A 25,459-nucleotide genomic window follows, 5' to 3' on the forward strand; every position below is an offset into this window, starting at 1 on the left:
GGTCACCCCGCGCCCTGAGGACCAATAGCGCCTCAGATCACAATCGCAAGGCTTCATGGGAGTGGTAGTTTTGGAGCGGGCCTGGTGTGCACCGCGCGTCCGAGCCCAATGGTCTCTCGGGTCATAATCGAGAGGCGTGACGGGAGCTGTAGTTCCGGGACTGGCCTGGCGGGCCGCGGAGACCGCTGGACGCGCCAAGGGGCAGTTACGAGAAGAAGTGGTGCCGCACGGTCCATGGCAGCGGCTCGCGTCCCGCTCTGGGCAATCTGTGTGCTGCGGGTGGCACTGGCCACCGTCTACTTCCAAGAGGAATTTCTAGATGGAGGTGAAGGGGCGACGCCGATGGTGGCGGGGGTGTAAGCTCCCGCATACCCCGTTTGCCCATCGGATGGCCTGAGTTGCCATTTGGCCCGGCCTTTAGACGAAGGATCGGTGGTATCAAAACCCTGAAGCCTCGAAGCCTCGAGCGTCCCCATCATTCTCCCTACGGCACACATTAACAGTTTTCAGCCCTAACCTGTGTTATTTACCCCCTACAGAGCGCTGGCGGAACCGATGGGTGCATTCCACTAATGACTCACAATTTGGGCATTTTAGACTTTCGTCCGGGAATTTTTATGGTCATAAAGAGAAAGACAAAGGTTAGTGTAGGAAACGTGAAATTAATTAAATGAATATTAAACGCCTCATAGAAACCTTTCAAGGTAGGTGTGGCACACCCCAAAACCCATTTCACAATTCGGGAAACAGACCTGGGTAGGGTTGTTTTGTCTTTTCTCTCTTTAGAAGAGACCAGGATGATGCCTCTTTACAAGCACTAGTCAGATGGGTTTGGAGACCCGAGGGCCTTACGCTCCAGAAGGAAAAAGATTAGAAGATACTTCTCATTTTTATTTTCAAGTTAAAAAAAAAATTAAGGTAAAAGTTATATGCTGTCAAGTGGATGGATCTTAGGGGGTCCGATAGAATGAATATAGTATATGACTGCACACCCAGATCAAGGTAGGAACTTTCAGGCCCCACTTCCACCCCCAGAGACAAGTCCCCCACCCCCACCCGGCCCCAAGTCAGTAGCCTTCTGGTACCAAGAATAACCTCCGTTTTGGCTTCTCATTCCTAATAATTAAAAGTAGACAAACTACTGCCTGTTTTTTTATACACCCAGTTAGATTTCTAAATTTTCTTTTTAATCCACCTCAGGGCTTAGTCACAGCATGCGGGAGCTTCCGTTCCATGGCGAGGAGATCTTTTTCTTGCCATGCACGAGCTCTCTAGCTGTGTCATCCTGGCTTAGTTGCTGTGCGGTATGTGGGATCTTAGTTTCCAGAACAGAGCTTAACCTCTGTCTCCTGCATTACAAGGCCAATTCTTAACCATTGGACCACCAGGGAGTCCCCTCTTCATTGTTTAGTTGTTGGAGGAAAAAGAAAGGGAAATAGTATTTTGTGATGCGTTAAAGTTATACGAAGCGTTCCATGCAGTGTCTGAAATTTCACAGTCTGTAAATAAAGGGTTAGTGGAACACAGCCAGGCTCACTTATTTGCATACAGTCTGTGACTGCTTTCGGACTACAATTCTCAAGGCAGAATTGAGTAGTTCAGACTCTCAAAAGTGTAAAATGTTTATTCCCTGGCTTTAACAGAAAAAAGTTTACCAACCCCTGATTTAGATGAAAAGTTCCCCTCTTTACCACCTTCCGTTCACCTTCCATTCATCTTCCATCTTGGCCCTGTTACAGCAATGTTGCCCTAAAACCCGGCAACCTCTGGTTTTGGAATGTACTTGTATTGTTTCATAGATACATGGTGCTCCAAATTGTCAGGCTGTAATGGAAAAAATGGAGTTGAAAATGACAAGTTCTATGAAGCTTGTCTAAGGAGCAGAGTTGTCATTTGTTTTTTTTCCACCATAATATTTTTCCTTCCTCCAACCTGGAATGCTGAGGCTCTAGACTCTGCATTTCATTCACTCCAGCATGTGTCTACTGAGAGCAGATACAGGCAAGACACTGAGTATACTGGTTAATTCCACCCCTCATTGTGGTCTCCCAGGATCATGACATAGAAGTCATGGATGGAAAGATCCACAGAATTAAACTAGACAGAGAAGCGAGGTGCTGAGAGGTGATGGTGATGGCTGAGGAGTGGGGTGAGTCAGATGGCCTTCAGTTCAGTTCAGTGGCTCAGTCGTGTCCACCTCCTTGCGACCCCATGGACTCCAGGCTTCCCTGTCCATCACCAATTCCTGGAGCTTGCTCAAACTCATGTCCATCAAGTCAGTGATGCCATCCAGCCATCTCATTCTCTGTTGTCCTCTTCTCCTCCTGCCCCCCAGTCTTTCCCAGCATCAGAATCTTTTAAAATGAGTCAGTTTTTCACATCAGGTGGCCAAAGTATTGGAGTTTCAGCTTCAAATCAGTCCTTCCAGTAAACAGTCAGGACTGATCTCCTTTAGGATGGACTGGTTGGATCTCCTTGCAGTCCAAGGGACTTTCAAAAGTCTTCTCCAACACCACAGCTCAAAAGCATCTATTCTTTGGTGCTCAGCTTTCTTTGTATTCCAACTCTCACATCCATATGTGACTAATGGAAAAACTATAGCCTTGACTAGATGGGCCTTTGTTGGCAAAGTAACATCTCTGCTTTTTAATATGCTGTCTAGGTTGGTCACAACTTTTCTTCCAAAGAGTAAGCGTCTTTTAATTTCTTGGTTGCAGTCACCATCTGCAGTGATTTTGGAGCCCAAAAAATAAAGTCTGACACTGTTTCCACTGTTTCCCCATCTATTTACCATGAAGTGATGGGACCAGATGCCATGATCTTAGTTTTCTGAAGTTGAGCTTTAAGCCAACTTTTTCACTCTCCTCTTTCACTTTCATCAAGAGGCTCTTTAGTTCTTCTTAGCTTTCTGCCATAAGGGTGGTGTCATCTGCATATCTGAGGTTATTGGTATTTCTCCCGGCAATCTTGATTCCAGCTTGTGCTTCATCCAGCCCAGCATTTCTCATGATGTACTCTGCATATAAGTTAAATAAGCAGGGTGACAATATACAGCCTTGACATACTCCTTTCCCAATTTGGAACCACTCTGTTGTTCCATGTCCGATTCTAACTGTTGCTTCTTGACATGCATACAGATTTCTCAGGAGGCAGGCACCTCTCAGGAGGTGGTCTGGTATTCCCATCTCTTTCAGAATTTTCCACAGTTTATCATGATCCACCCAGTCAAAGTCTTTGGCTTAGTCAATGAATCAGAAGTAGATGTTTTTCTGGAACTCTCTTGCTTTTTCGATGATCCAGAGGATGTTGGCAATTTGATCTCTGGTTCCTCTGCCTTTTCTAAATCCAGCTTGAACATGTGGAAATTCACGGTTCACGTATTGCTGAAGCCTGGCTTGGAGAATTTTGAGCATTACTTTACTTTACTAGCGTGTGAGATGAGTGCAATTGTGCGGTAGTTTGAACATTCTTTGGCATTGCCTTTCTTTGGGATTGGAATGAAAACTGACCTTTTCCAGTCCTGTGGCCACTGCTGAGTTTTCCAAATTTGCTGGCATATTGAGTGCAGCACTTTCACAGCATCATCTTTTAGGATTTGAAATAGCTCAACTGGAATTCCATCACCTACACTAGCTTTGTTTATAGTGATGCTTCCTAAAGCCCACTTGACTTGACATTCCTGGATGTCTGGCTCTAGGTGAGTGATCATACCATGATTATCTGGGTTGTGAAGATCTTTTTTGTATAATTCTGTCTGTTCTTGCCACCTCTTCTTAATATCTTCTGCTTCTGTTAGGTCCATACTATTTTTGTCCTTTTTTGTGCCCATCTTTGCATGAAATGTTCCTTGGTATCTCTAATTTTCTTGAAGAGATCTCTGAAAGTGAAAGTCGCTCAGTCGTGTCCAACTCTTTGTGACCCCATGGACTATACAGTCCATGGAATTCTCCAGGCCAGAATACTGGAGTGGGTAGCCTTTCCCTTCTCCAGCAGATCTTCCCAACCCAGGAATCAAACCGAAGTATCCTGCATTGCAGATGGATTCTTTACCAACTGAACTTGCCTCCTGTACAATGTCACTAACCTCTGTTCATAGTTCTTCAGGCACTCTGTCAGTCACATCTAACCCCTTGAATCTATTTGCCACTTCCACCGTATGATTGTAAGGGATTTGATTTAGGTCATACCCGAATGGTCTAGTGGTTTTCCCTACTTTCTTCAATTTAAGTCTGAATTTGGCAATAAGGAGTTCATGATCTGACCCATAGTCAGATTCTGTTCTTATTTTTGCTGACTACATAGAACTTCTCCATCTTCGGCTGCAAAGAATATAATCAATCTGATTCTGGTATTGACCATCTAGTGATGTCCATGTGTAGAATCATCTCTTGTATTGTTGGAAGAGGGTGTTTGCTATAACCAGATGGCCTTAGAATTGCCTGGATGGTAGCGGGAGGGACTGCAGATCACCTGAGAGAGGTTGAGGGGGGAAAGAATGGAGAAGAGAGAAGTAGGTGTGGGAGTGGGAAGTCAATGGTGAATTCAGGCTTAGACATACTGATGTAGAATGCCAGGTTCATTAATGATGGCTCTCAGCAGAGGCAATTATGGGGACAGGATTATGTTGCACAGAAGGGTAGGTTATAAGAAGACTGGCTGTTTTCACGTTTGTCTTTCTTGTTTTAAGTACAGTTGATAGTTGATTTATAATATCATGTTAGTCTCAGGTGTACAGCACAGTGCTTCAGTTTTATATATATATATATATTTCAGGTTCTTTTCCTTTATAGGTTATTACAAAATATTGAGTGTGGTTCCCTGTGCTACTACAGTAGGTCCTTGTGGTCAGGTTTGTCTTATAGCCCAGTAAAAGGTAAGGAGTTGGTTCAGGGCCATGTGGCAGCTGAAAAGGGAGTTTGGTCTTGAAGTAAATGACTAGGCTTGTATAAGATGATTCACACAACAAAAGGATGGTTGTCCTCATAAAAAGAGCCGCTATACAGGTGACACCTCGAACCAACTCACCCCACGTGGTGAAGCACCTTTTTTTTTTCCCAGATCCGCACTCTGTTCTCCTTTAGCTATTGTGTCTCTAAAGTAGCTGTTTTATGATGAGAATTAAGGTAAAGAAGTAGACTGCTCCATGTATTTATTTATTCAACTTTGTATTTTGTATTGGGATATAGCCAATTAACAAACAATGTAACGAAGGGACTGGCCATACATACCCAAGTATCTGTTTTTCCCCAGACTCCCCTCCCATCCAGGCTGCCACCGAGCAGTGAGCAGAGTTCCCTGTGCTCTACAGTAGGTCCTTGTTGGTTATCCGTTTTAAATGTAGCAGTGTCTGCATGTCCATCCCAAACTCCCTAACTATCCCTTCCCCATATCCTTACCCCCAGCAGCCATAAATTCATTCTCTTAAGCCTGTGAGTCTCTGTTTTGTAAATTCATTTGCATGATTTTTTTTTAAATATGGATTCCATATATAAGGGCTGTCATAGGACATCTCTTCTTCTCTGTCAGACTTACTTCACTTAGTAAGTAAGTCTAAGGTCCATCCGTGTTGCTGCAGATGGCACTATTTCATTTTTTAGAAGATTAGTTAGTTTCGACCGCACTGGGCCTTCGTTGCTGTGCGCAGGCTCTCTCCAGTTGTGGTGAGTGGGGGCTACTCTGGTCGTGGCGCGCAGGCTTCTCGTGGCGCTGGCTTCTCTTCCAGCAGCGCGTGGGCCCTGGAGCACACGGTCTTTAGTAGTTGTGGTACACAGGCTTGGTTGCTCCACGGCATGAGGAATCTTCCTGGATCAGGGGTCACACCCATTTCCCCTGCCCTGGCTGGCAGTTTCTTAACCACTAGACCACCAGAGAAGTCCCAGAATGCTCCATTTTTTAACCCAGTTGCTACAAAGCTTCCTTGTATATTCCCACCCCTTGGAAAATGAAGGGAAGCAAAATGAATCTTTTATTTGTAATTAGACTGCATATCTGTCAGTTAGAACTGAAGCGTTTTTATAACTTAAGACCTAACTGGTATATTAAATACAAAAACACACACATGGGTATGTAAGATAGAAGTTCGGTGGCAGCAGAGAGCCTGTTAGTGACACGCCCGTTGCATATTATTGTACAGATGTGCTATAGGTTCAGGATCAACATAAATGATTGGGAGGTTTATTAGGTAGGGGAGGATAGCCATTTAATTCCTGTCTTGCTGAGTGGTGTCATTCCTATTCCTTCATGAGTACTTTTTATTTAAAGGTCTGCAAACCACGCAAAATAGCCGATTCTATGCCATCTCTGCACGGTTCAAACCATTTAGCAATAAGGGGAAGACTCTGATCATTCAGTACACAGTGAAACATGAGCAGAAGATGGACTGCGGAGGGGGCTACATTAAGCTGTTCCCTGCAGACGTGGATCAGAAGAACCTGAATGGGAAGTCCCAGTACTATATTATGTTTGGTGAGTTTCGATAGTACTGACAACCATTTCTGGTGATTTTTGAAAACCTTTCCACTTATAGGATCCTTAGATTGACTTTGCTCAAGTTGTGTTGAGAAAATCTAACTAAAGGTTTTTAGTGCTGTTAAACCTAATTAATTTGGAGAAGGGCATGGCAACCCACTCCAGTATTCTTGCCTGGAGAATTCCATGGACAGAGGAGCCTGACGGGCTACAGTTCTTGGGATCACAAAGAGTCGGACATGACAAGCACCTTAGCATGCCCCCACACAGATTTAATTAATATAGCAGAAAGGCAACTGTACCATTCTATTGTTCTGGGGAGAAATTTATTTATCCAACATTTATATAGCCCAGGTATTTTGAATGCCTCAGGAATGTATACCTTGACCATGGGCCATGTCAGCCCAAAGCCTGTGTGTATTATGGCTGGTGAACTAAGGATGGGTTTTTAACTCTTTTTTTGGCTACACTGCATGGCTTGCAGGGTCTCAGTTCCCCAACCGGGGACTGAACCTTGGCCACGGCAGTGAAAGCCCAGAATCCTAACCACTAGGTCCCCAAGGAACTCCTAGGTTTTTAACATTTTTGAATGATTAAAAAAAGGACAGTACTTTTGATCCATAAAAATAATAGACACTCAGATTTCCGTGTCCACAAGTGAAGTCTTAATTGGAATGCAGCCTCACTCTGTTCATTCACATCTTGTCTATGGTGGCTTTCAAGCAGCAGTGGCAGAATTGAATGGTCATGACAGAGAATATGTAGTTCACAAAACCAGAACTATTTACTGTCTGGCTCCTTACATAAAAAGCTTGTTGATTGCTGCTGCTGCTACTGCTAAGTTGCTTCAGTCGTGTCTGACTCTGTGTGATCCCATAGACGGCAGCCCACCAGGCTCCCCCATCCCTGGGATTCTCAAGGGAACACTGGAGTAGGTTGCCATTTCCTTCTCCAATACATGAAAGTGAAAAGTGAAAGGGAAATCGCTCAGTCGTGTCGACTTTCAGCGATCCCATGGACTGCAGCCTACCAGGCTCCTCAGTCCATGGGATTTTCCAGGCAGAGTACTGGAGTGGGGTGCCATTGCCTTCTCTGTGGTGACTGCTAGAATACATTAAATGTCTCATAACACCAGGAGTAATTAACATCTGTGCTGGAATTGGGAAGGGACCACATTTGGCTATAGGAACCAGACATAACTGAAGTGTGTGGATTCAAAAACCTTTAAGAATGAGGATTCTGGGAAGATGGGGGGAAAGGAAGCACCAGGAATCTGTCTCCCCACCTAGACAACAGTTGCACTGGCAGAATCTTTCTGATGTAACTATTACGGAACTCTGCAGTCAGTGGAAGTATTGCACCTCCCAGCAGAAGACTGGGGAGGTCACCGGCGGTGAATTTCAGTTCTTTGCCTGGTAGTACCTACCCATCTCCCACCTCTAAGCCACATGGCTGACAGACAGCTGTGCACCCTGTTCCTGGAGCAGCTTTTACTGGGACCAGGGTAGGCAAAAAGGATCCTGTCCTCCAAATAACAAAGATCTGAGGTCCAATGGCTGATTCCTGCTTCTGATGGTAGAGGCACAGAAAAACAGATGGCCAGCCATTGTTGTTACATCTCCATACATTGTTGTAAGCCTCTCCTCTTCCCCCTGAAATGAATCTCAGGGGACTAAAAGGGCTAGAACCCTCCCCTCCCACTCTTCATTTTTCACCTTTCCCCCTTTAGGAAACTAGGCGTTAAAGATTAGGACATTAAAACGACAAATGCATATGCAAGGGAAACTAAAAAGTGACTGCACATACCCAGGAAAACACTCAGAAAAAAGCCTGAGAAAACCCTATTTATGTCCCAGGCTGACCCTTGGTACAGAGTGAGCCTTCAACAAATCAAGCAAAAAACCAAAAACAACAAAGCAAAGCCTACAGAAGGAGGAGAATCCAATTTCCAGAGTTAACATTAGCCTCAAATGTCCAGTGTTTAGCAAATAATCACAAAGTATACAAAGAAGCCAGAAAGTATGGCCCACTCAAATGAAAAAAAAAAAAATCAATATGAACTGTCCCTGGTAAAAAGACCTAATGACAGACCTGTTAGACTTAAATATCTGTCTGAATGACTCTCAAAGAACTAAATGAAGATGTAGTGAAAGTCAAAAATATGAGAAAATGGAAATACAGTAAGGAGATAGGAAAAAGGCGAAAAAAAAATAGAAGAAGAAAGAAAGAAAGCCAAGGATATGGTAAACTTAACAAGAACCCAAAATCAAATTCTGGAGTTAGAAAGTACAACGGACATGAAAAGTTCACTAGAAGAGTTAAAGGCAGGTTTGAGCATATAGAAGAAAGGATCCAAGAACTTGAAGACAGGTTAGTGGAAATGATTAAGGCTGAGAAGCAGAAAGAAACAAGTCTGAAGGAAAGCAAGCAGAGCCTAAGGGACCTATAGGACACCATCAAACAAACCAACATACTGCACTGTGGGAATTGCATAAGGAGAAGAGAAACAATGGCCTTACAAATAGCTGTGAAAAGAGAAGCGAAAAGCAAAGGAGAAAAGGAAAGATATGCTCATTTGAATGCAGAGTTCCAAAGAATAGCAAGGAGAGATAAGAAAGCCTTCCGAAGTGATCAATGCAAAGAAATAGAGGAGAACAATAGAATGGGAAAGACTAGAGATCTCTTCAAGAAAATTAAAGATACCAAAGGAACATTTCATGCAAAGATGGGCTCAATAAAGGACAGAAATGGTAGGGAACTAATGGAGGCAGAAGATATTAAGAAGAGGTGGCAAGAACACACAGAAGAACTGTACAAAAAAGATCTTCACGACCCAGATAATCACGATGGTGTGATCACTCACCTAGAGCCAGACATCCTGGAATGTGAAGTCAAGTCAAGCTAGTGTGGGTGATGGAATTCCAGTTGAGCTATTTCAAATCCTAAAAGATGATGCTGTGAAAGTGCTGCATTCAATATGCCAGCAAATTTGGAAAACTCTGGAGCGACTTCACTTTTACTTTTCACTTTCATGCACTGGAGAAGGAAATGGCAACCCACTCCAGTGTTCTTGCCTGGAGATTCCCAGGGACGGGGGAGCCTGGTGGGCTGCCGTCTATGGGGTCACACAGAGTCAGACACGACTGAAGTGACGCAGCAGCAGCAGCAGCAGCAGTGGCCACAGGACTGGAAAAGGTCTGTTTTCATTCCACTCCCAAAGAAAGGCAATGCCAAAGAATGCTCAAACTACCGCACAAATGTACTCATCTTACATGCTAGTAAAATAATGCTCAAAATTCTCCAAGCCAGGCTTCAACAGTATATGAACCGTGAGCTTCCAGACATTCAAGCTGGATTTAGAAAAGGCAGAGGAACCAGAGATCAAATTGCCAACATCCGTAGGATCATCAAAAAACCAAGAGAGTTCCAGAAAAACATCTATTTCTGCTTTATTGACTATGCCAAAGCCTTTGACTGGGTGGATCACCACAAACTGTGGAAAATTCTCAAAGAGAAAGGAATACCAGACCACGTTACCTGCCTCTTGAGAAACCTGTATGCAGGTCAGGAAGCAACAGTTAGAGCTGGACTTGGAACAACAGACTGGTTCCAAATAGGGAAAGGAGTACATCAAGGCTGTATATTGTCACCTTGCTTATTTAACTTATACGCAGAATATATCATGAGAAATGCTGGGATGGATGAAGCACAAGCTGGAATCAAGATTGCCCGGAGGAATATCAATAACCTCAGATATGCAGATGACACCACCCTTACAGCAGAAAGCTGAGAAGAACTAAAGAGCCTCTTGCTGAAAATGAAAGAGGAGAGTGAAAGAAGTTGGCTTAAAGCTCAACATTCAGAACACTAAGATCATGGCATCTGATCCCATCACTTCATGGCAAATAGATGGGGAAACAGTGGAAACAGTGAGAGACTTCACTTTTTTGGGCTCCAAAACCCCTGCCATGTCTCACATTTACTCTTGAATTTAAAATCTGGAATGAAAAAGGTCTTTCTTTAGATTAAGAAACAATTTTAAGTGGCTCAATTTGGGTTATGTAATTATTCCCTCAAGACAGGATAGCAGAGATATCTGGCAAAAAAATATTACCACCTGTTGAATTAAAGATGATTTCATAAATATTTGATTTAGTTGGATTTGGTAAACAAAATAACTGCAAATATCTACCTAATACTACCTTTAAATACACTCAACATGTCTGCTACATGTAAATTGCAAAGCAGCATATTTTGGAGTAAAGAAGATATTTAAAGTTTTCTGTTAATACAGAAAACTTTGTTTTTAACTCAAAATCAGTTACATTTCACTCAAATCCATTGTGTCAGTCTTAAAACACTTCCTGCAATTTCTTAGCTGCAGTTTTTTAAAAAAAAAAAAATTTATTTATGTATTTGCCTACATCTGGTCTTAGTTGGCATGTAGGGTCTAGTTCCCTGACCAGGGATTGAACCCAGGCCCCCCGCATTAGGAGTGCGGAGTCCTAGCCACTGGACCACCAGGGAAATCCCCTTAGCTGCAGTTTTTGGTTTGAGAGCAGCTTGCAGGTGTTGAAGAGGAAGAGAGGAGTATGTTTCACTGGGCCCTTCCAGGGGCCTTAACTATGTGATCTTAGATTATGTTTAAGATGCTAGAAATGGGTAATGTGGCCCCCATTTTGCAAATAAGGAAACTGAGGCTCAGAAAGATTAAAATACTTGCCCAAAAGTCAGGTCAGCCCCACTTCAGAGCCCATATGCTTCCATTTTTCACAAAAATCCACTCCTGCATAATTATTTTATGATTGCTGTTAATGGAAAAAGTCCAGATTTTTCTGGTCAGATCTAGGCACATTCTGAAGCTGAATTTAATAGTAAAAACGTGCAGGTACTTAGAAGAAATTTCTGACCAATTTCGAGGGAAAAATAAATTTCATGTTCCAATTCCAAGGTAATAGTTCAGTTCAATTCAGTCACTCAGTCATGTCCGACTCTTTTCGACCCCATGAACCGCAGCATGGGAGAAGGAAATGGGAACCCACACCAGTACTCTTGCCTGGAAAATTCCATGGATGGAGGAGCCTGGTGGGCTACAGTCCATGGGGTCACAAAGAGTCGGACACGACTAAGCAATTTCACCTATAACCGCAGAACATCAGGCCTCCCTGTCCATCACCAACTCCCGGAGTCCACCCAAATCCATGTCCATTGAGTCAGTGATGCCATCCAACCATCTCATCCTCTGTCGTCCCCTTCTCCTCTTGCCCTCAATCCTTCCCAGCACCAGGGTCTTTCAAATGAGTCAGCTCTTCGCATCAGGTGGCCAAAGTAGTGGAGTTTCAGCTTCAGCATCAGTCCTTCTAATGAACACCCAGGACTGATCTCCTTTAGGATGCACTGGTTGGATCTCCTTGCAGTCCAAGAGACTCTCAAGAGTCTTCTCCAACACCACAGTTCAAAAGCATCAATTCTTTTTGGTGCTCAGCTTTCTTTATAGTCCAACTCTCACATCCATACATGACCACTGGAAAAACCATAACCTTGACTAGACAGACATTTGTTGACAAAGTAATGTCTCTGCTTTTTAATATGCTGTCGAGGTTGGTCATAACTTTCCTGCCAAAGAGTAAGTGTCTTCTAATTTCATGGCTGCAATCACCATCTGCAGTGATTTTGGAGCCCAAAAAAATAAAGTCTGACACTGTTTCCACTGTTTCCCCATCTATTTCCCATGATGTGATGGGACTGGATGCCATGATCTTAGTTTTGTGAATGTTGAGCTTTAAGCCAACTTTTTCACTCTCCTCTTTCACTTTCATCAAGAGGCTCTTTAGTTCTTAGCTTTCTGCCATAAGGGTGGTGTCATCTGCATATGTGAGGTTATCCAAGGTAATAGACTTTCATACAAATAGTTCACATAGCTTTTGTTTTTTTAAAAAATTAAACTCTTTTCCAGCAATAACAAAAAAAAAGAAATTTCATAAACCACACATCTTCAGGGAACTCCACTGGGAGATAGATGTGGTGTTTTTTGTCCTCCTGTAGGATGCTATTTCTCGGAGAAGGCAATGGCAACCCACTCCAGTACTCTTGCCTGGAAAATCCCATGGGCACAGGAGCCTGATAGGCTGAAGTCCATGGGGTCTCTAAGAGTCGGACACGACTGAGCGACTTCACTTTCACCTTTCACTTTCATACATTGGAGAAGGAAATGGCAACCCACTCCAGTGTTCTTGCCTGGAGAATCCCAGGGACGGGGGAGCCTAGTGGGCTGCCGTCTATGGGGTCGCACAGAGTCGGACACGACTGAAGCGACTTAGCAGCAGCAGCAGCAGCAGCAGGATGCTATTTCTAAGTTCAACGTCGCATGTACTCTGACAAATTGTTAATATTCTTTAAGTAATTATGTGCAGCCTAGTTATCTCTTATTTAATCTGGAGGTTCATCTCTACAGATTCTAGAAGAAATCGCAGTCATCTGCTGTGTTTACAGAGTTTTTTCATGGGGGTAGGTACAGGTTTGGGTCTGTGGATGTAATGGAGTTCTATTTGAGACAGAAAGACACGCGGACACTCTCATGCATTCCTACGGCTTCAAGTCAATGAAGGCACAGCTGGGTAATTCCAGACATTCTCAGAAGGCTTGACAGATTTTCTAGATCCCTCCTGTAAACCTTGCTTAGAATATTCAGAACTTCCTAGTCTTTGAGCAAGGAATAGAGTATCCTGCTGCTGCTGCTGCTGCTGCTGCTAAGTCGCTTCAGTTGTGTCCTGCTCTGTGCGACCCCAGAGATGGCAGCCCACCAGGCTCCCCCGTCCCTGGGATTCTCCAGGCAAGAACACTGGAGTGGGTTGCTATTTCCTTCTCCAATGCATGAAAGTGAAAAGGGAAAGTGAAGTCGCTCAGTTGTGTCCGACTCCTAGCAACCCCATGGACTGAAGCCTACCAGGCTCCTCCGTCCATGGGATTTTCCAGGCCAGAGTACTGGAGTGGGGTGCCATTGTCTTCTCCATAGAGTATCCTACAGAATTCCATTTCCTTGGTGACTGAAACTTGATCTCATACCAATTTAAAAATCATTAACTTTGTTGTGTTTGTTTTAAGGTTTTTTTTTAATGTGGACCACTTTTAAAGCCTTTATTGAATTTGTTACAATATTGTTTCCATTTTACATTTCTTTGTTTTTTGGCCATGTTTTTTGGCCTGATCAGGGATGGAACCAGCACTTCCTGCATTGAAAGGCAAAGTGTTAACCACTTGACCACCAGGGAAATCCCCAAATCATTAAATAGAACTTCTTACAGACTTCACCATTTGGCAGAATCTACATACTGATCCTAACGTCTCTTTTGCTTCTGATGTGGGGATATTATTAAGAAAGAATATCTATATATGTGTATATTTTCTTGGAGCATGACAATAATAACAAATATTGAGCATTGCCATACTAAAAGCTTTACATACATTAGCCCCTTGAATTAGCTTTGTGAAGTCAAGATTAACACCCCCATTTTAGAGACTGGGACACTGAGGCGGGAGAGGCAAATATGTTATTTGCAAATACGTCTCAACATGGAAGGTGGCTGGGATCAGAGCCAGTCAGTCCAGCTCTGGAGCCCTCCTGTGGGTACAGGAGCCCTGATCAGAGCTTCCGAGGGAGGGTCTGAAGTTCAGACTGCATGTGGCGGGGACGCTTACCAGAGTGTTGTTAGACCTTCCTTTTCTTCCTCACCTGCTGGCTTACCCTTGAGTTCAAAGTGGCTGCGGTGACCATGACCTGAACTGAATGTTGCCGTCCATTTAAAAAATCTCCCTGGGGCATCTAATTATTCCCAGACATGTATGCTCCCTGTGTCTTGTGTACTGTTTCAGGAGAACGGTGGGGATATTGCTTTGGTGATGTATTACGGAAGGAATTTGAGAGCGGTTAATTTTTGTTTGTTTGTTTGTAGGACCTGATATTTGTGGATTTGACATCAAGACAGTTCATGTTATTTTACATTTCAAGAATCAGTATCATGCAAACAAGAAATCAATCAGGTGTAAGGTAAATGCTTTCCTATTAAATTGGTGATCGTGTTAACTCTTGAAAAGATGATAATGGAAGTTTGTAGAAAATAGTTTTGACCTTAAAATATTTAAGGGAACCATGGGGGTGAGCCTTGTCTCTCCTGTCCCCACTTTCCAGTTTAGCAGGCCCATTAGAGACACTTGTCCACAACTTGGATTGGATTGGGTTCTGAAGTCTTTTGGGTTTTTTTTTTTTTTTGATGAAAAATTATTTTATTTTAAATTTACAGTTTTTTTAAACTTTTTATCTTATGTTGGGATATAGTTTAACAATGATTAACAATGTTGTGATAATTTCTGGTGGACAGCAAAGAGATTCAGCCATATGTGTGTGTGTGTGTGTGTGTGTGTGTGTGTGTGTGTATCCATTCTCCCCCAAACTCCCCTCCCACCAGAAGGGCACACTTACATCTCACCCTGAGCTGTGACACCCATTTATAATTTGCTTCATAATGGTTATAGCAGAATGGTGGCATTTCAGCCTCCATCATCATTGGGCTTCTCAGATGGCGCTAGTGGTAAAGAACTCACCTGCCAGTGCAGGAGATGCAAGAGACTCAGGTTCGATTCCTGGGTCGGGAAGATCCTCTGGAGGAGGGCCTGGCAACCCACTTCAGTATTCTTGCCTGGAGAATCCCATGGACAGAGGAGCCTGGAGGGCTACAGTCCATGGGGTCCCAAAGAGTTGGACAGACTGAGCGACTTAGCACGAATGCACATCCATCATCATTAAGGAATGAAGTATTCAGGATGAAAAATCATTCTGGAGGAATTCATCTTCCAAATACCAAAACAATTTTTTTTCTAAATATTTATTTGTTTGGCTGAACTGGGTCTTAGTTGCAGCATGTGGGATCTAGTCCCCTGACCAGAGATTGAACCCAGGCCCCCTGCTTTGGGAGCAAAGGGTCTCAGCCATTGGACCACCAGGGAAGGCCCCCAAAACATTTTAAAATGGGAATATTTCTAAAATGAATGCATACATCCTTGACGTTTTTACCCAGAGGATCCTGTGAAAATGACCCTTTAGGTCCTAGGGCCTGTTTATACTCAATGATCCTGAGCCGGGCTCCTCCAAAGAGGCAGCTTGCATTAAGTCCCTGGTGTCTGGGCCTAGGAAGAAGAAGTAGCCTCCCCAGTGTGCAGCCCCCACTTTGAAGGTAAGCACCAGGAAGTAGGGACTTGGCCCCTGAGGAATCCCTAGCACCCATAGCCTCTGGGAATCTGGGCAGGAGGCCAGTGTGTTGCAAGATGATTGACAGCAAGGAGAGGGAGCATACGTGAATGCGTGCTCAGTCATGCCCACTCTCTGCAACCCTGTGCACTGCAGCCCGCCAAGCTCCTCTGTCCTTGGGATTCTCTAGGCAACAATACTGGAGTGGGCTGCCATGCCCTTCTCCAAGGGATCTTCCTGACCAGGGTTCAAACCCAGGTCTCCTGCATTGCCAGCCAGCTCAAACTCTAAGCTAAGAAAGGTGAGTGGAGACAGAGGCAGGCAGAGAGCAGGGGGAGAGCATTGGAAGAATCATGCATTCAGCTGTCAGAGCGGACTACAAGGGTTGAGGGGGACACAGAATAGACTGTAGTGCTGATTCTGGATAGAGTTATCGGCCACACAGTATGGCAGATCAGAGTGATACTGAAAAAAATTTTTTTAATTGTATTTATTTACTCTTGTCCATGTGGGGTCTTCATCGCTGGGTGGGCTTTTCTCTAGGTGCGGCCAGTGGGGGCTACTCTCTCGTTGGGGTTCACGGGCTTCTCGTTGCAGTGGCTTCTCTCATTGTAGAGCACAAGTTCTGGAGTGCATGGGCTTCATAGTTGCAGTACTTAAGCTCAGTAGCTGCAGCTCCCGGGCTCTAGAGCACAGGCTCAATAGTTGTGGCGCATGGGCTTAGTTGTTCCACAGCATGTGGGATCTTCCTGGACCAGGGACTGAACCCATTTCTCCAGCATTGGCAGGCGGATTCTTTACCACTGAGCCACTAGGGAAGCCCCTGAAAGTGTTTGGATTTGGCTTTTAGCAGGGAGAGACTCCTCCTGGCAGGGCCTTTATGCCGGGGTGGTGGTTCTCAAACCTGAGTGGTATCAGAGACCCCGGAGGGCCTGTGAAAGTGACCAGAGGGTCCGCTGAGTTCCAACGCAGCAGATCAGGGCTGACCTGGGAATGAGCATCGCCCCTGTACCCCCAGTGACACTGATGCTGCCGGGGTATGGTGCTGGGGTCTCCTCTGCTGGTGACAGGCATGTCCTGGGAACCCCCAGCTTCCCTAGGCACCCTCCCACCCACCTTCCAATCTTCCTTTATTTTATTTATTTTTGGCCGCACTGTGTGGCTTGAAGGGATCTTAGTTCCCCAAGCAGGGATTGAACCCATGCCCCCTGCAGTGGAAGCACAGAGTTTTTTTTGTTTTTTTAAAAAATATATTTATTTGACTGCATTGGTCTTAGTTGCATCCTTGGGATCTTTCATTGCGGCACACGGATCTCCAGTTGTGGTACCCGGGATCAGTAGCTGTGCCCCACATGGGCTTTGTCGCTCCCTCTCGTGTAGTTCCCCGACCAGGGATCAACCCTCATCCCCAGCGTTGCAAGGTGGATTCTTAACCATTGGACCACCAGGGAAGTCTCCAGACCTCCTTTATTGAATGTTAAATGCTTTCCTTATGTCCAGTCTGGGCTTTTAACCATGCCCAAGAAAGAAACCAGGCCTGCCCCAGCCAAGCTTCAGTTGTTGGACAACTCATCAGGAGAGTGTTAGGAAACATCGAGGGTCTCATTCTTTTCTTCTTCTCCCCACAAAACACACAGGTTGATAGCTTTACACACCTCTACACTCTGGTTTTAAGACCAGACCTCACTTACGAAGTGAAAATTGATGGTCAGTCGATTGAATCCGGAAGCATCGAGTATGACTGGCAGTTAACGTCACTGAAGAAAATGGAGAAGGCATCAGCAGAGGCTGAGGGCTGGGACCAGGCTGCCAAGGACAAATCCCAGGTGTGGATTCTTCCCACACAGCTGCTAGAAGGTGTAAAGCGTAGATTGTGAGTGCCCAGGTGCCGTGCAAGTGCTGCCTGGCTGGTAGTGATGGTGCTAACAGTCAAACAAGGAGCCCTCCCTAGAGTGCATGTGCTGAGACCAGCCACACAGCTGCATACTGCACGGTATTGTGAAGGAGTTAGAAGTATTTGAGATGAAAGCAAGAAGGGTTTGTTTTCTTAACCGATATTTTAAAAATCTTTATTTATTTGGCTGCACCAGGTCTTGGGTTTCCCAGGTGCCTCAAGTGGTAAAGAATAATCCGCTGGCCACTGCAAGAGACTTGAGTTCGATCCCTGGGTTGGGAAGATCCCCTGGAGGGGAGCATGGCAACCCACTCCAGTATTGTTGCCTGAACAATCCCATGGACAGAGGAGCCTGGTGGGCCGCAGTCAGTGGGGTTGCAGGGAGTCGGACACGACTGAGCATGCTTGCACCTGTGCCAGGCCTTAGTTGTGGCATGTGGGATCTTAGTTCCCTGACCAGGGATCAAACTGTGGCCCCTGCAATGGGAGCATGGAGTCTTAACCACTGGACCACCAGAGAAGTTCCAAACCAATGTCTTTTTCCAAAAAAAAGAAAATGCCTCAGCAACCTTTATAAAAATGATTTTCTTTTCATTCTGCATTTGAACATAGCATTTTTGAGCATCATGCTTGTAACCAGCAGCCAAGCATCCATGACTGTAACAGCTGCGTATTAGTTTCCTCTTGTTGTTCAGTCAATAAGTCTTGTCCCCCTCTTTGCGACCCCATGGACTGCAACACGCCAGGCTTCTCTGTCCTCCACTACCTTCCGGAGTTTGCTCAGATTCATTTCCACTGAGTTGGTGATGCTGTCTAACCAAGAGGACCTCAAACTGCAGGCTGTGGTCGAAACCCCTGGTGAAGTTAGGAACCCCAGCACTCAGCCCTTCCACCATCAAGTTGAGGAGGAGAAAAGGGCACCCGGGGTCACAGGCCTGCCTCTGCCTCTCGGCAGATTTCCTTTCTCAAAGCTGAGAATCTAACTTTTTCCCCCTGCACGCATTTGAAGGACTGGGAGAAGCATTTTCTGGATGCCAGCGCCAGCAAGCCGAGTGACTGGAAGGGCGAACTGGACGGGGACTGGCAGGCGGCCATGCTCCAGAAGCCTCCATACCAGGTGCGTATATGGCACCATCTTCCTGCCAGTCCCCTCCCCACCCGTGTCCCCGGGGACCAGCACATATGGTTTGTTGTTGCAGGATGGCCTGAAACCTGAGGGCATAGACAAAGATGTTTGGCTCCATCAGAAGATGAAAAACAGCTATTTGACCGAATACGATCTCTCAGAATTTGAGAACATTGGTGCCGTTGGACTGGAGCTTTGGCAGGTCGCTCATTTTGTCTTTTTGTTGTTTTCTGCACTGGGTCTCTGTTGCCATGTGTGGTTCAGTAGTTGTGGTGCACGGGCTTAGTTGCCCTGAGGTGTATGGAATCTTCCAGGACCAGCGGTCAAGCCCGTGTCCCCTGCGTTGGCAGGTGGCTTCTTAGTCACTGGTCTGCGAGGGACGTGCAAATTGCCGGGTTTTAAACTTGCTCTGGTTTAGTAACTCTGAACTTCACCCTGAACTCCTGCTCCTGTCGTGTACCTGGCACCCTTACCCAGACCCAAAACTTACAGCCCTAGGTAAAACGGACATCCTTCCTGTCCGCTGGACACTTCTTGTCTGCCCCCCACACCCCCTGGAAATCTGCCTGGGGCTGACCTTGTGGTGCCTATCAGCTTTAGGATAAGATTGCAGGTTCTGATGTAGTGGGTCCAGGGTGGAACCTGAGATCCTGAATCCCTAGTGATGTTGATGCTGCCCATCCATGGCTCACACTTTGCCCAGGCAGGGTCTCAATCACGGTTCTCAAACATCACTGGATGCTTGAGTCCCTGGGGAGACCGTCAAAGCCTCTGTGTCGGGTCATGCCCAGACCTGCTAAACCAGCATCCCTGGGAGTGAGACCAGGCATCAGCGGTCTTGTCAATGTTCTCAGTGGTCCCCATACACAGCCAAGTTTGAGGACCAGTGCTCTGGAGGGAACTGACATTCCAGAAAAGGGTTTCAGCATGTGCTAATGTCGACAGCTAATCTCTGTGACAGTATCGAATAAATCACAGCAGTTTTTACTTTGTGGAAAGTTTCATTTTCCACACCAGTATCAAAGGACTTATTTTCATCCACAGGTGAGATCCGGAACCATCTTTGACAACTTCCTGATCACGGATGACGAAGAGTATGCTGAGAATTTTGGCAAGGCCACCTGGGGTGAAACCAAGGTACGATGAATACAATGAACCTTTTTTTTTTTTTTTAAAGAAGACAGCCCTTTATTTATTTATGTGTGTATTTGGCTGTGCTGGGTCTTCACTGTCGGACGTTTGTTTTCTCTACTTTTGGTTGGTGGAGGCTACTCTTCGTTGCAGTGCAAAGGTTTCTCATTGCAGTGGCTTCTCTCGTTGCAGAGCACAGGTTCTAGAGCGCATGCTCAGTAGCTGAGGCACGCGGGCTTATTTGCCCCTCGGCATGTGGGATCTTCCCGGAACAGGGATTGAATCTGTGTCCCCTGCATTGGCAGGTGGATTCTTAACCACTGGACCACCAGGGAAGTCCATGAACATGATGAACTTTGCTTTTGTTATTCATTTATTTCCATACTTGAGTCTCACATATAGAAAAAGGTGCTTCACTTTTTCTATAATAAACACCCCACCCAGATCAAGATATAGAATGTCACCAGAGCTCTAGGAGCCTCCTCATGTCCCCTCCCAGCCGGCACTCATCCCCAAAGGAATGGCAGTTCCACTATTCCATCACCACAGATGGATTTGACCTCCTTTTGAAATTTGTATCAATGTAGCTACCCATTATTTATTCAGGCCATGTTGTGAGGCTCATTTGTATTTTCCCATAGAGCAGTAGCTTGTCTTTCCTTTGTGAATATTCTAGAAGCTATGCATCTGTTCTCTGTGGATACAGCTCTGGGAGACTTCCAGCTTGTGGCCTCAGGGATAAGCTGGTTCCCGTCATTCCTGTACCATCACTCCCGTACCTGTCTTTCAGTGGCCACATGCCCAGGAGTAGACAGAGCAGTCACCAGTTCATACGCAAACGGTTTCCAGCGTGTCATCCTATTTACATTCCCTTCTGCACAGATGAGAATTTCCATGCAGGAGGGAATGCAAATCTTCGGCCATGCTAGGCGTTACTGTCAATTGCTGATGAGTCGGATTTATTGAAGGCTGACTTACGTGCCATGAAATGTACAGTTCCATGAATTCTGACAAACACATACAGTTATGAAAACACCACTAAAAATCAAGATGTAGAACAATTTCGTGTGTGTGTGTTCAGTCGTGTCTGACTCTTTGCAACCCCATGGACTGTAGCCCCAGTCTCTACTATCTGTGGGATTTCCCAGGTAAGAATACTGGAGTGGGTTGCCATTTCCTTTTCCTGGGATCTTCTCAACCCAGGGATCGAGCCTGATTTTCTTGGATCTTCTGGATTGGCAGGTGGATTCTTTACCACTGTGCCACCTGGGAAGCCCAGAACAATTTCACCACCCCCAGAAGTCTCCTTGTAGCCAAGCCCTCCCCTATGCCAGCAACTACTGATGATCTGATATCTGTCCCTATTGGATTTTTTTTAAAGTATAATTTATTGACAATGTGTTAGTTTCAGGTATACAGCAAGGTGCTCTCTCTCTCTCTATATATATGTGTGTGTGTGTGTGTGTGTATTCTTTTTCAGATTCTTTTTTCCTTATAGGTTATTACAAGATGTTGAATATAGTTGTTCCCTGTGCTGTACAATAAGTCCTTGTTTTTATGCCCCTATAGTTTTGCCTTTTCCAGAATGTCATATAAATCGAATCATGTAGTATAGGGTCTTCTTTTTTTGTCTTTTTCTTTTTTGACCTCACTGTGCGGCACGTGGAATCTTAGTTCCCTGACCAGGGATTGAACCTGTGCCCTCTGCACTGGGAGCGTGGAGTCTTAACCACTGGAGGCATGGAGTCTTTCTGAGTCTGCTTTCCACACCAAGTGCAGTGTCTCCAAGATTTCTCCATGTTGCTGGGGTTTCATCAGTACCTTGTTTCTCCATCTCACTGAGAAGTTTATTTGCTCACCAGCTAATGGACATTTGGGTTGTTTCCAGTTTTTCACAGTATGATCAAAGCTGTGAACAATTTCGTATATAGTTTTTGTGTGTGTGTAGATAAGCGCTTTTATTTCTTTTGGTTAAAATCCAGGATGGGGTTTGCTGAGCTGCATGATGTGTCTTTAAGTCTATGAGAAACTGCCAGACTGTTTCCCGAGGGGCCGCACTGTTCTGCGCTTCCTCCAGTCTCCCCAGCACTGGGGAGAGTGGGTTTCTATAGGTGTGTGGGGGGTATCTCGCTCTAGTTTTGTGTGTATTTCTTGGATGAGGAATGGACGTGGGCACTGTTTCATGGCTTTTGTGGCCATTTGGATATCCTCATTTGTGAAATACCTGTGTTCTTAAATTTAAAAAAAAAAAAAATCTTTTGGCCCCACTGCATGGCATGAGGAATCTTATTTCCCCAACCAGGGATCAAACCCAGCCCCCCTGCACTGGCAATCCAGAGTCTTCACCACCGGGGAAGTCCGAAATACCTGTGTGTTAAGATGTAATACCTGTGTGTTAAGATGTAATACCTGTGTGTTAAGATGTAATACCTGTGTGTTAAGATGTAAGTTTTGTTGTTAATCAGGTATGGCAAGACTCCCAGACCAGGAAGTGGGCACCATCAAAAAAAGATAGTTTGTTTTACTAACAGATCCTGAGAGGAGGGGCCACGCCAGGCCACACGGCCATATGGGGAAGCACCAGGTTTGGTCAGGAGGCAGAGGGAAAGCGTGGAAGATGTGAGCAAAAAACTTTGGTTTGGTCTCTGCAGGAAGGAGTAGATGAAGCAGGATAAACAGGCTTAGGATTGGCTAGTTTTAAGAATTTCTGTGGGCCCTGGGGCGCTAGTTCTCTAGCACCTGGCAATGGGATAATTCAGATGAGATATCAGCCCTGAATATAAAAAGCCCAGTAGTGGAGGTGGTTAGGGATGTGAGCTCTGGATGTAGCTTGCATATGAAAGGAGTTCTTTCAGGCATTGACTCTAAGACTCAGTCCCCTTGGAAGGGCCATCCATCCATCCCTGGGTCAGCAGAGCCCCACACGTCAGATGTCATGTCCATCACCCTGGGACCAGCTGCAAAGTGGGTGCTTAAACTTTGACCATTTCATGGCATTTCGGGGGGAAACTTCCCCTTCACTGATGAAAGGTGGTTATCACTAAGGGATTTTTCTTATGAGCCATTTCTTCTTGAATCTGATTTCTGCCGCAAAGGCTTACTAAACTCTTTTCGGCAATGACTTCGGGAACCTCTTTGACGTATCTGCACTCAGTCCTGGACTTTCTTTTAATTACCAAAGTTTGGATTTTCTCATTTAGGCTCTGAGGCCTCTTCTCATTTCTCCCTTACTGGTCAGCTGGTTGAAAGACAGACCCAGGTGCTCTGGGAATGGAAGAAGGAGAGGGTATTTGTTTCCTGGGGCTGCCATAACAATATCACCACAAACTCGCTGGCTTAAAACATCACAGATGGGAACTTCCCTGGCGGTCCAGTGGTTAAGACTCTGAGCTTCCACTGTAAGGGGGGTTGAGTTTGATCCCTGGTCAAGGAACAAAGATCCCTCATGCCATGAAGCTGGTCAAAAACAAAAAGGTCCATGGCAAATGTATTCTCCCAAATTCTGGAGGCCAAAAGTCCAAAATCAGTATCAGTGGGCTGAAATCAGGGCATCAGCAGGGCTTTGCTCCCTCCACAGGTTCTAGGGGAGAACCCTTATTTCATTTCTTGCAGCTTCTGAAGGATCCTGGTGCTCCTTGGTTTGTGGCCACATCCTTCCAATCTTTGCTTCCATCTTCACATGGCCATCTCCTCTTCTGTCTCTGTGTCAAATCTCCCTCTGCCCCTCTCCTATGAGAACACTGTGATAGAATTTAGGGCCCACCTGGTAAGCCAGTAGAATTTCCTTATCTCAGCATGCTTAATTTAATCACATCTGGAAAGCTCTTTCCCCCTACATAGTGTGTGTGCGTGCTAAATCGTTTCAATTGTGTCCAACTCTTTTCAACCCTGTGGACCGTAGCCCACCAGGTTCCTCTGTCCATGGGATTCTCCAGGCAAGAATACTGGAGTGAGTTGCCATGCCCTCCTCCAGGGGATCTTCCCCATCCAGGGATCAAACCCACATCTCTTTCATATGCTGGATTGGCAGGTGGGCTCTTGACCACTGGCGCCACCTGGGAAGCGCTCTCCTACTCCATTTAAGGTTACATTTCCAGGTTCCAGGAATGAGGACTTGAATATCCTAGGGGGGGCTTCTTTTTCAGACCCCAGCTGGTGTGGAGGCTTCCAGGAGGCAGAGGCAGGCTGTATGCTGACACCCAGTCAGCCCTCAGAAAGCCTAATCCCCGGCCACCGGGTTCTTTGTTTTTTTCCCCAGGGCCCAGAAAAGGAGATGGATGCCATACAGGCCAAGGAAGAAGTGAAGAAGGCCCAGGAGGAAGATGAGGACGACATGTTGATGGGCAGGTTCAGGGGGCGAGAAAATAGCTTCAAAGGATTCCACAGAAGGAACGAGTTTTAGTCATCCCCACCCCAGATAAAGATGACTGGTAAAACCTTGTTTCTTTACTTTATTCTACCTTTAAAAGTGTCATTTGTCTAGTTTTCTTTGAAAAATGTTCCTATTTTTCTCAGTGGGGTGGGTATGGTTCTCCCTGAGCAGTCTCCTCTCCCCTCCCCTCCCCTCCCCTCCCCTCCCCACAGGTCCCCCTTGTTCCAACCTCCCCCAATCCTGGTACCCAGAAACATTTCCTCTGGACAAACCCAAGTGCTGGAGGAAGCCCGAGGCCAGTGAGACTCTGGCCCAAAACACCACACCCTCTTCTTAATCCCCCTCAAATGTTTTATTAAAAAAAGGTAGTAAAACTTACTTTGAGAAAGGAGAAATGATGCTTTATTGCTTTGGGTTGTAAATTACTGGGGCTTCCCTGATAGCTCAGTTGGTACAGGAGACCCCGGTTTGATTCCTGGGTTGGGAAGATCTGCTGGAGAAGGGGTAGGCTATCCACTCCATTATTCTTGGACTTCCCCTGTGGCTCAGCTGGTAAAGAATCCCCCTGCAGTGCGGGAGACCTGGGTTTGATCCCTGGGTTGGGAAGATCCTAATAACGTGGGAAACTTTTCCAGTATGGAATCTTTATGCAGCACCCTTGGTCTGGAAAGGTTTTGCATGCCTCCCTTGCATGCTGGTTATTCCAGAGAACCCAGGCCTTGTGTATAGACGTTTAACATTCCATAAAGAAGGTGACGCTTTTCCCCCCACTCTGTGGCCCACTTCTATGGCCGTTGGTTCTCTGTAAAACAGAGCAATGAAATCCATTCTCTCAAGTGAAAATAGTGATTACTTTGCAGTTTAATTTTTTTTCCCTTAAAGCAAATGACTTGCTTTGAAAAAGTCACACATAGAGGGTTCTGTTTTGAAGAGCTCTGTTTTCACACAGAAATTTGTGTTGGGAATAATCAAATTTAATACACCAATTTTGGAATTTGGAATTTAGTCATGTTACAAGGAAGCCAAATAAAATTGGAAATGATACACAGCATGTGGATAAATGATTGGTGTGAAAAGTCTGACCAGGAAGTAAAGGTTGGACAAGTTTTGTTCTGGCTTTGGTCGAAGTTGGCAGACTTGCGACCTTGAATTTTTTCGGCTCCCAGATCATTTTGGTCTTCCCAGGTAATCAGGAGTTATCAGTCTCAGAGGTCTTCCCTGGTG

General features: G+C 45.3%; 1 protein-coding gene and 1 non-coding gene across 3 annotated transcripts; one reads left to right on the forward strand and one right to left on the reverse strand.

Annotated features, from left to right (window-relative positions):
* The first annotated feature begins 7 nt into the window (after positions 1–7).
* Positions 8–24,643, forward strand: CALR3 (calreticulin 3). Of its 2 annotated transcripts, XM_061421726.1 has the most exons (10): positions 8–325; positions 540–641; positions 6,262–6,465; positions 14,421–14,515; positions 17,350–17,538; positions 18,616–18,723; positions 18,806–18,934; positions 19,777–19,869; positions 24,122–24,293; positions 24,448–24,643. In XM_061421726.1, the coding sequence occupies exons 1-9, from the start codon at positions 109–111 to the stop codon at positions 24,263–24,265; spliced, it is 1,281 nt and encodes a 426-aa protein (XP_061277710.1). In that variant the 5' UTR covers positions 8–108; the 3' UTR covers positions 24,266–24,293; positions 24,448–24,643. The 2 variants fall into 2 exon arrangements, with proteins under 2 accessions (XP_061277710.1, XP_061277709.1); XM_061421725.1 differs by lacking the exon at positions 24,448–24,643 and having other exon boundaries at positions 24,122–24,317.
* Positions 10,923–10,995, reverse strand: TRNAR-CCU (transfer RNA arginine (anticodon CCU)). Its single transcript has one exon. It is a non-coding gene; the product is annotated as a tRNA-Arg (tRNA).
* Positions 24,644–25,459: the final 816 nt, after the last annotated feature.

The sequence above is a fragment of the Bos javanicus genome, chromosome 7, assembly GCF_032452875.1.
Source record: "Bos javanicus breed banteng chromosome 7, ARS-OSU_banteng_1.0, whole genome shotgun sequence".
In the NCBI taxonomy this organism is placed as follows: Eukaryota; Metazoa; Chordata; class Mammalia; order Artiodactyla; family Bovidae; genus Bos; species Bos javanicus.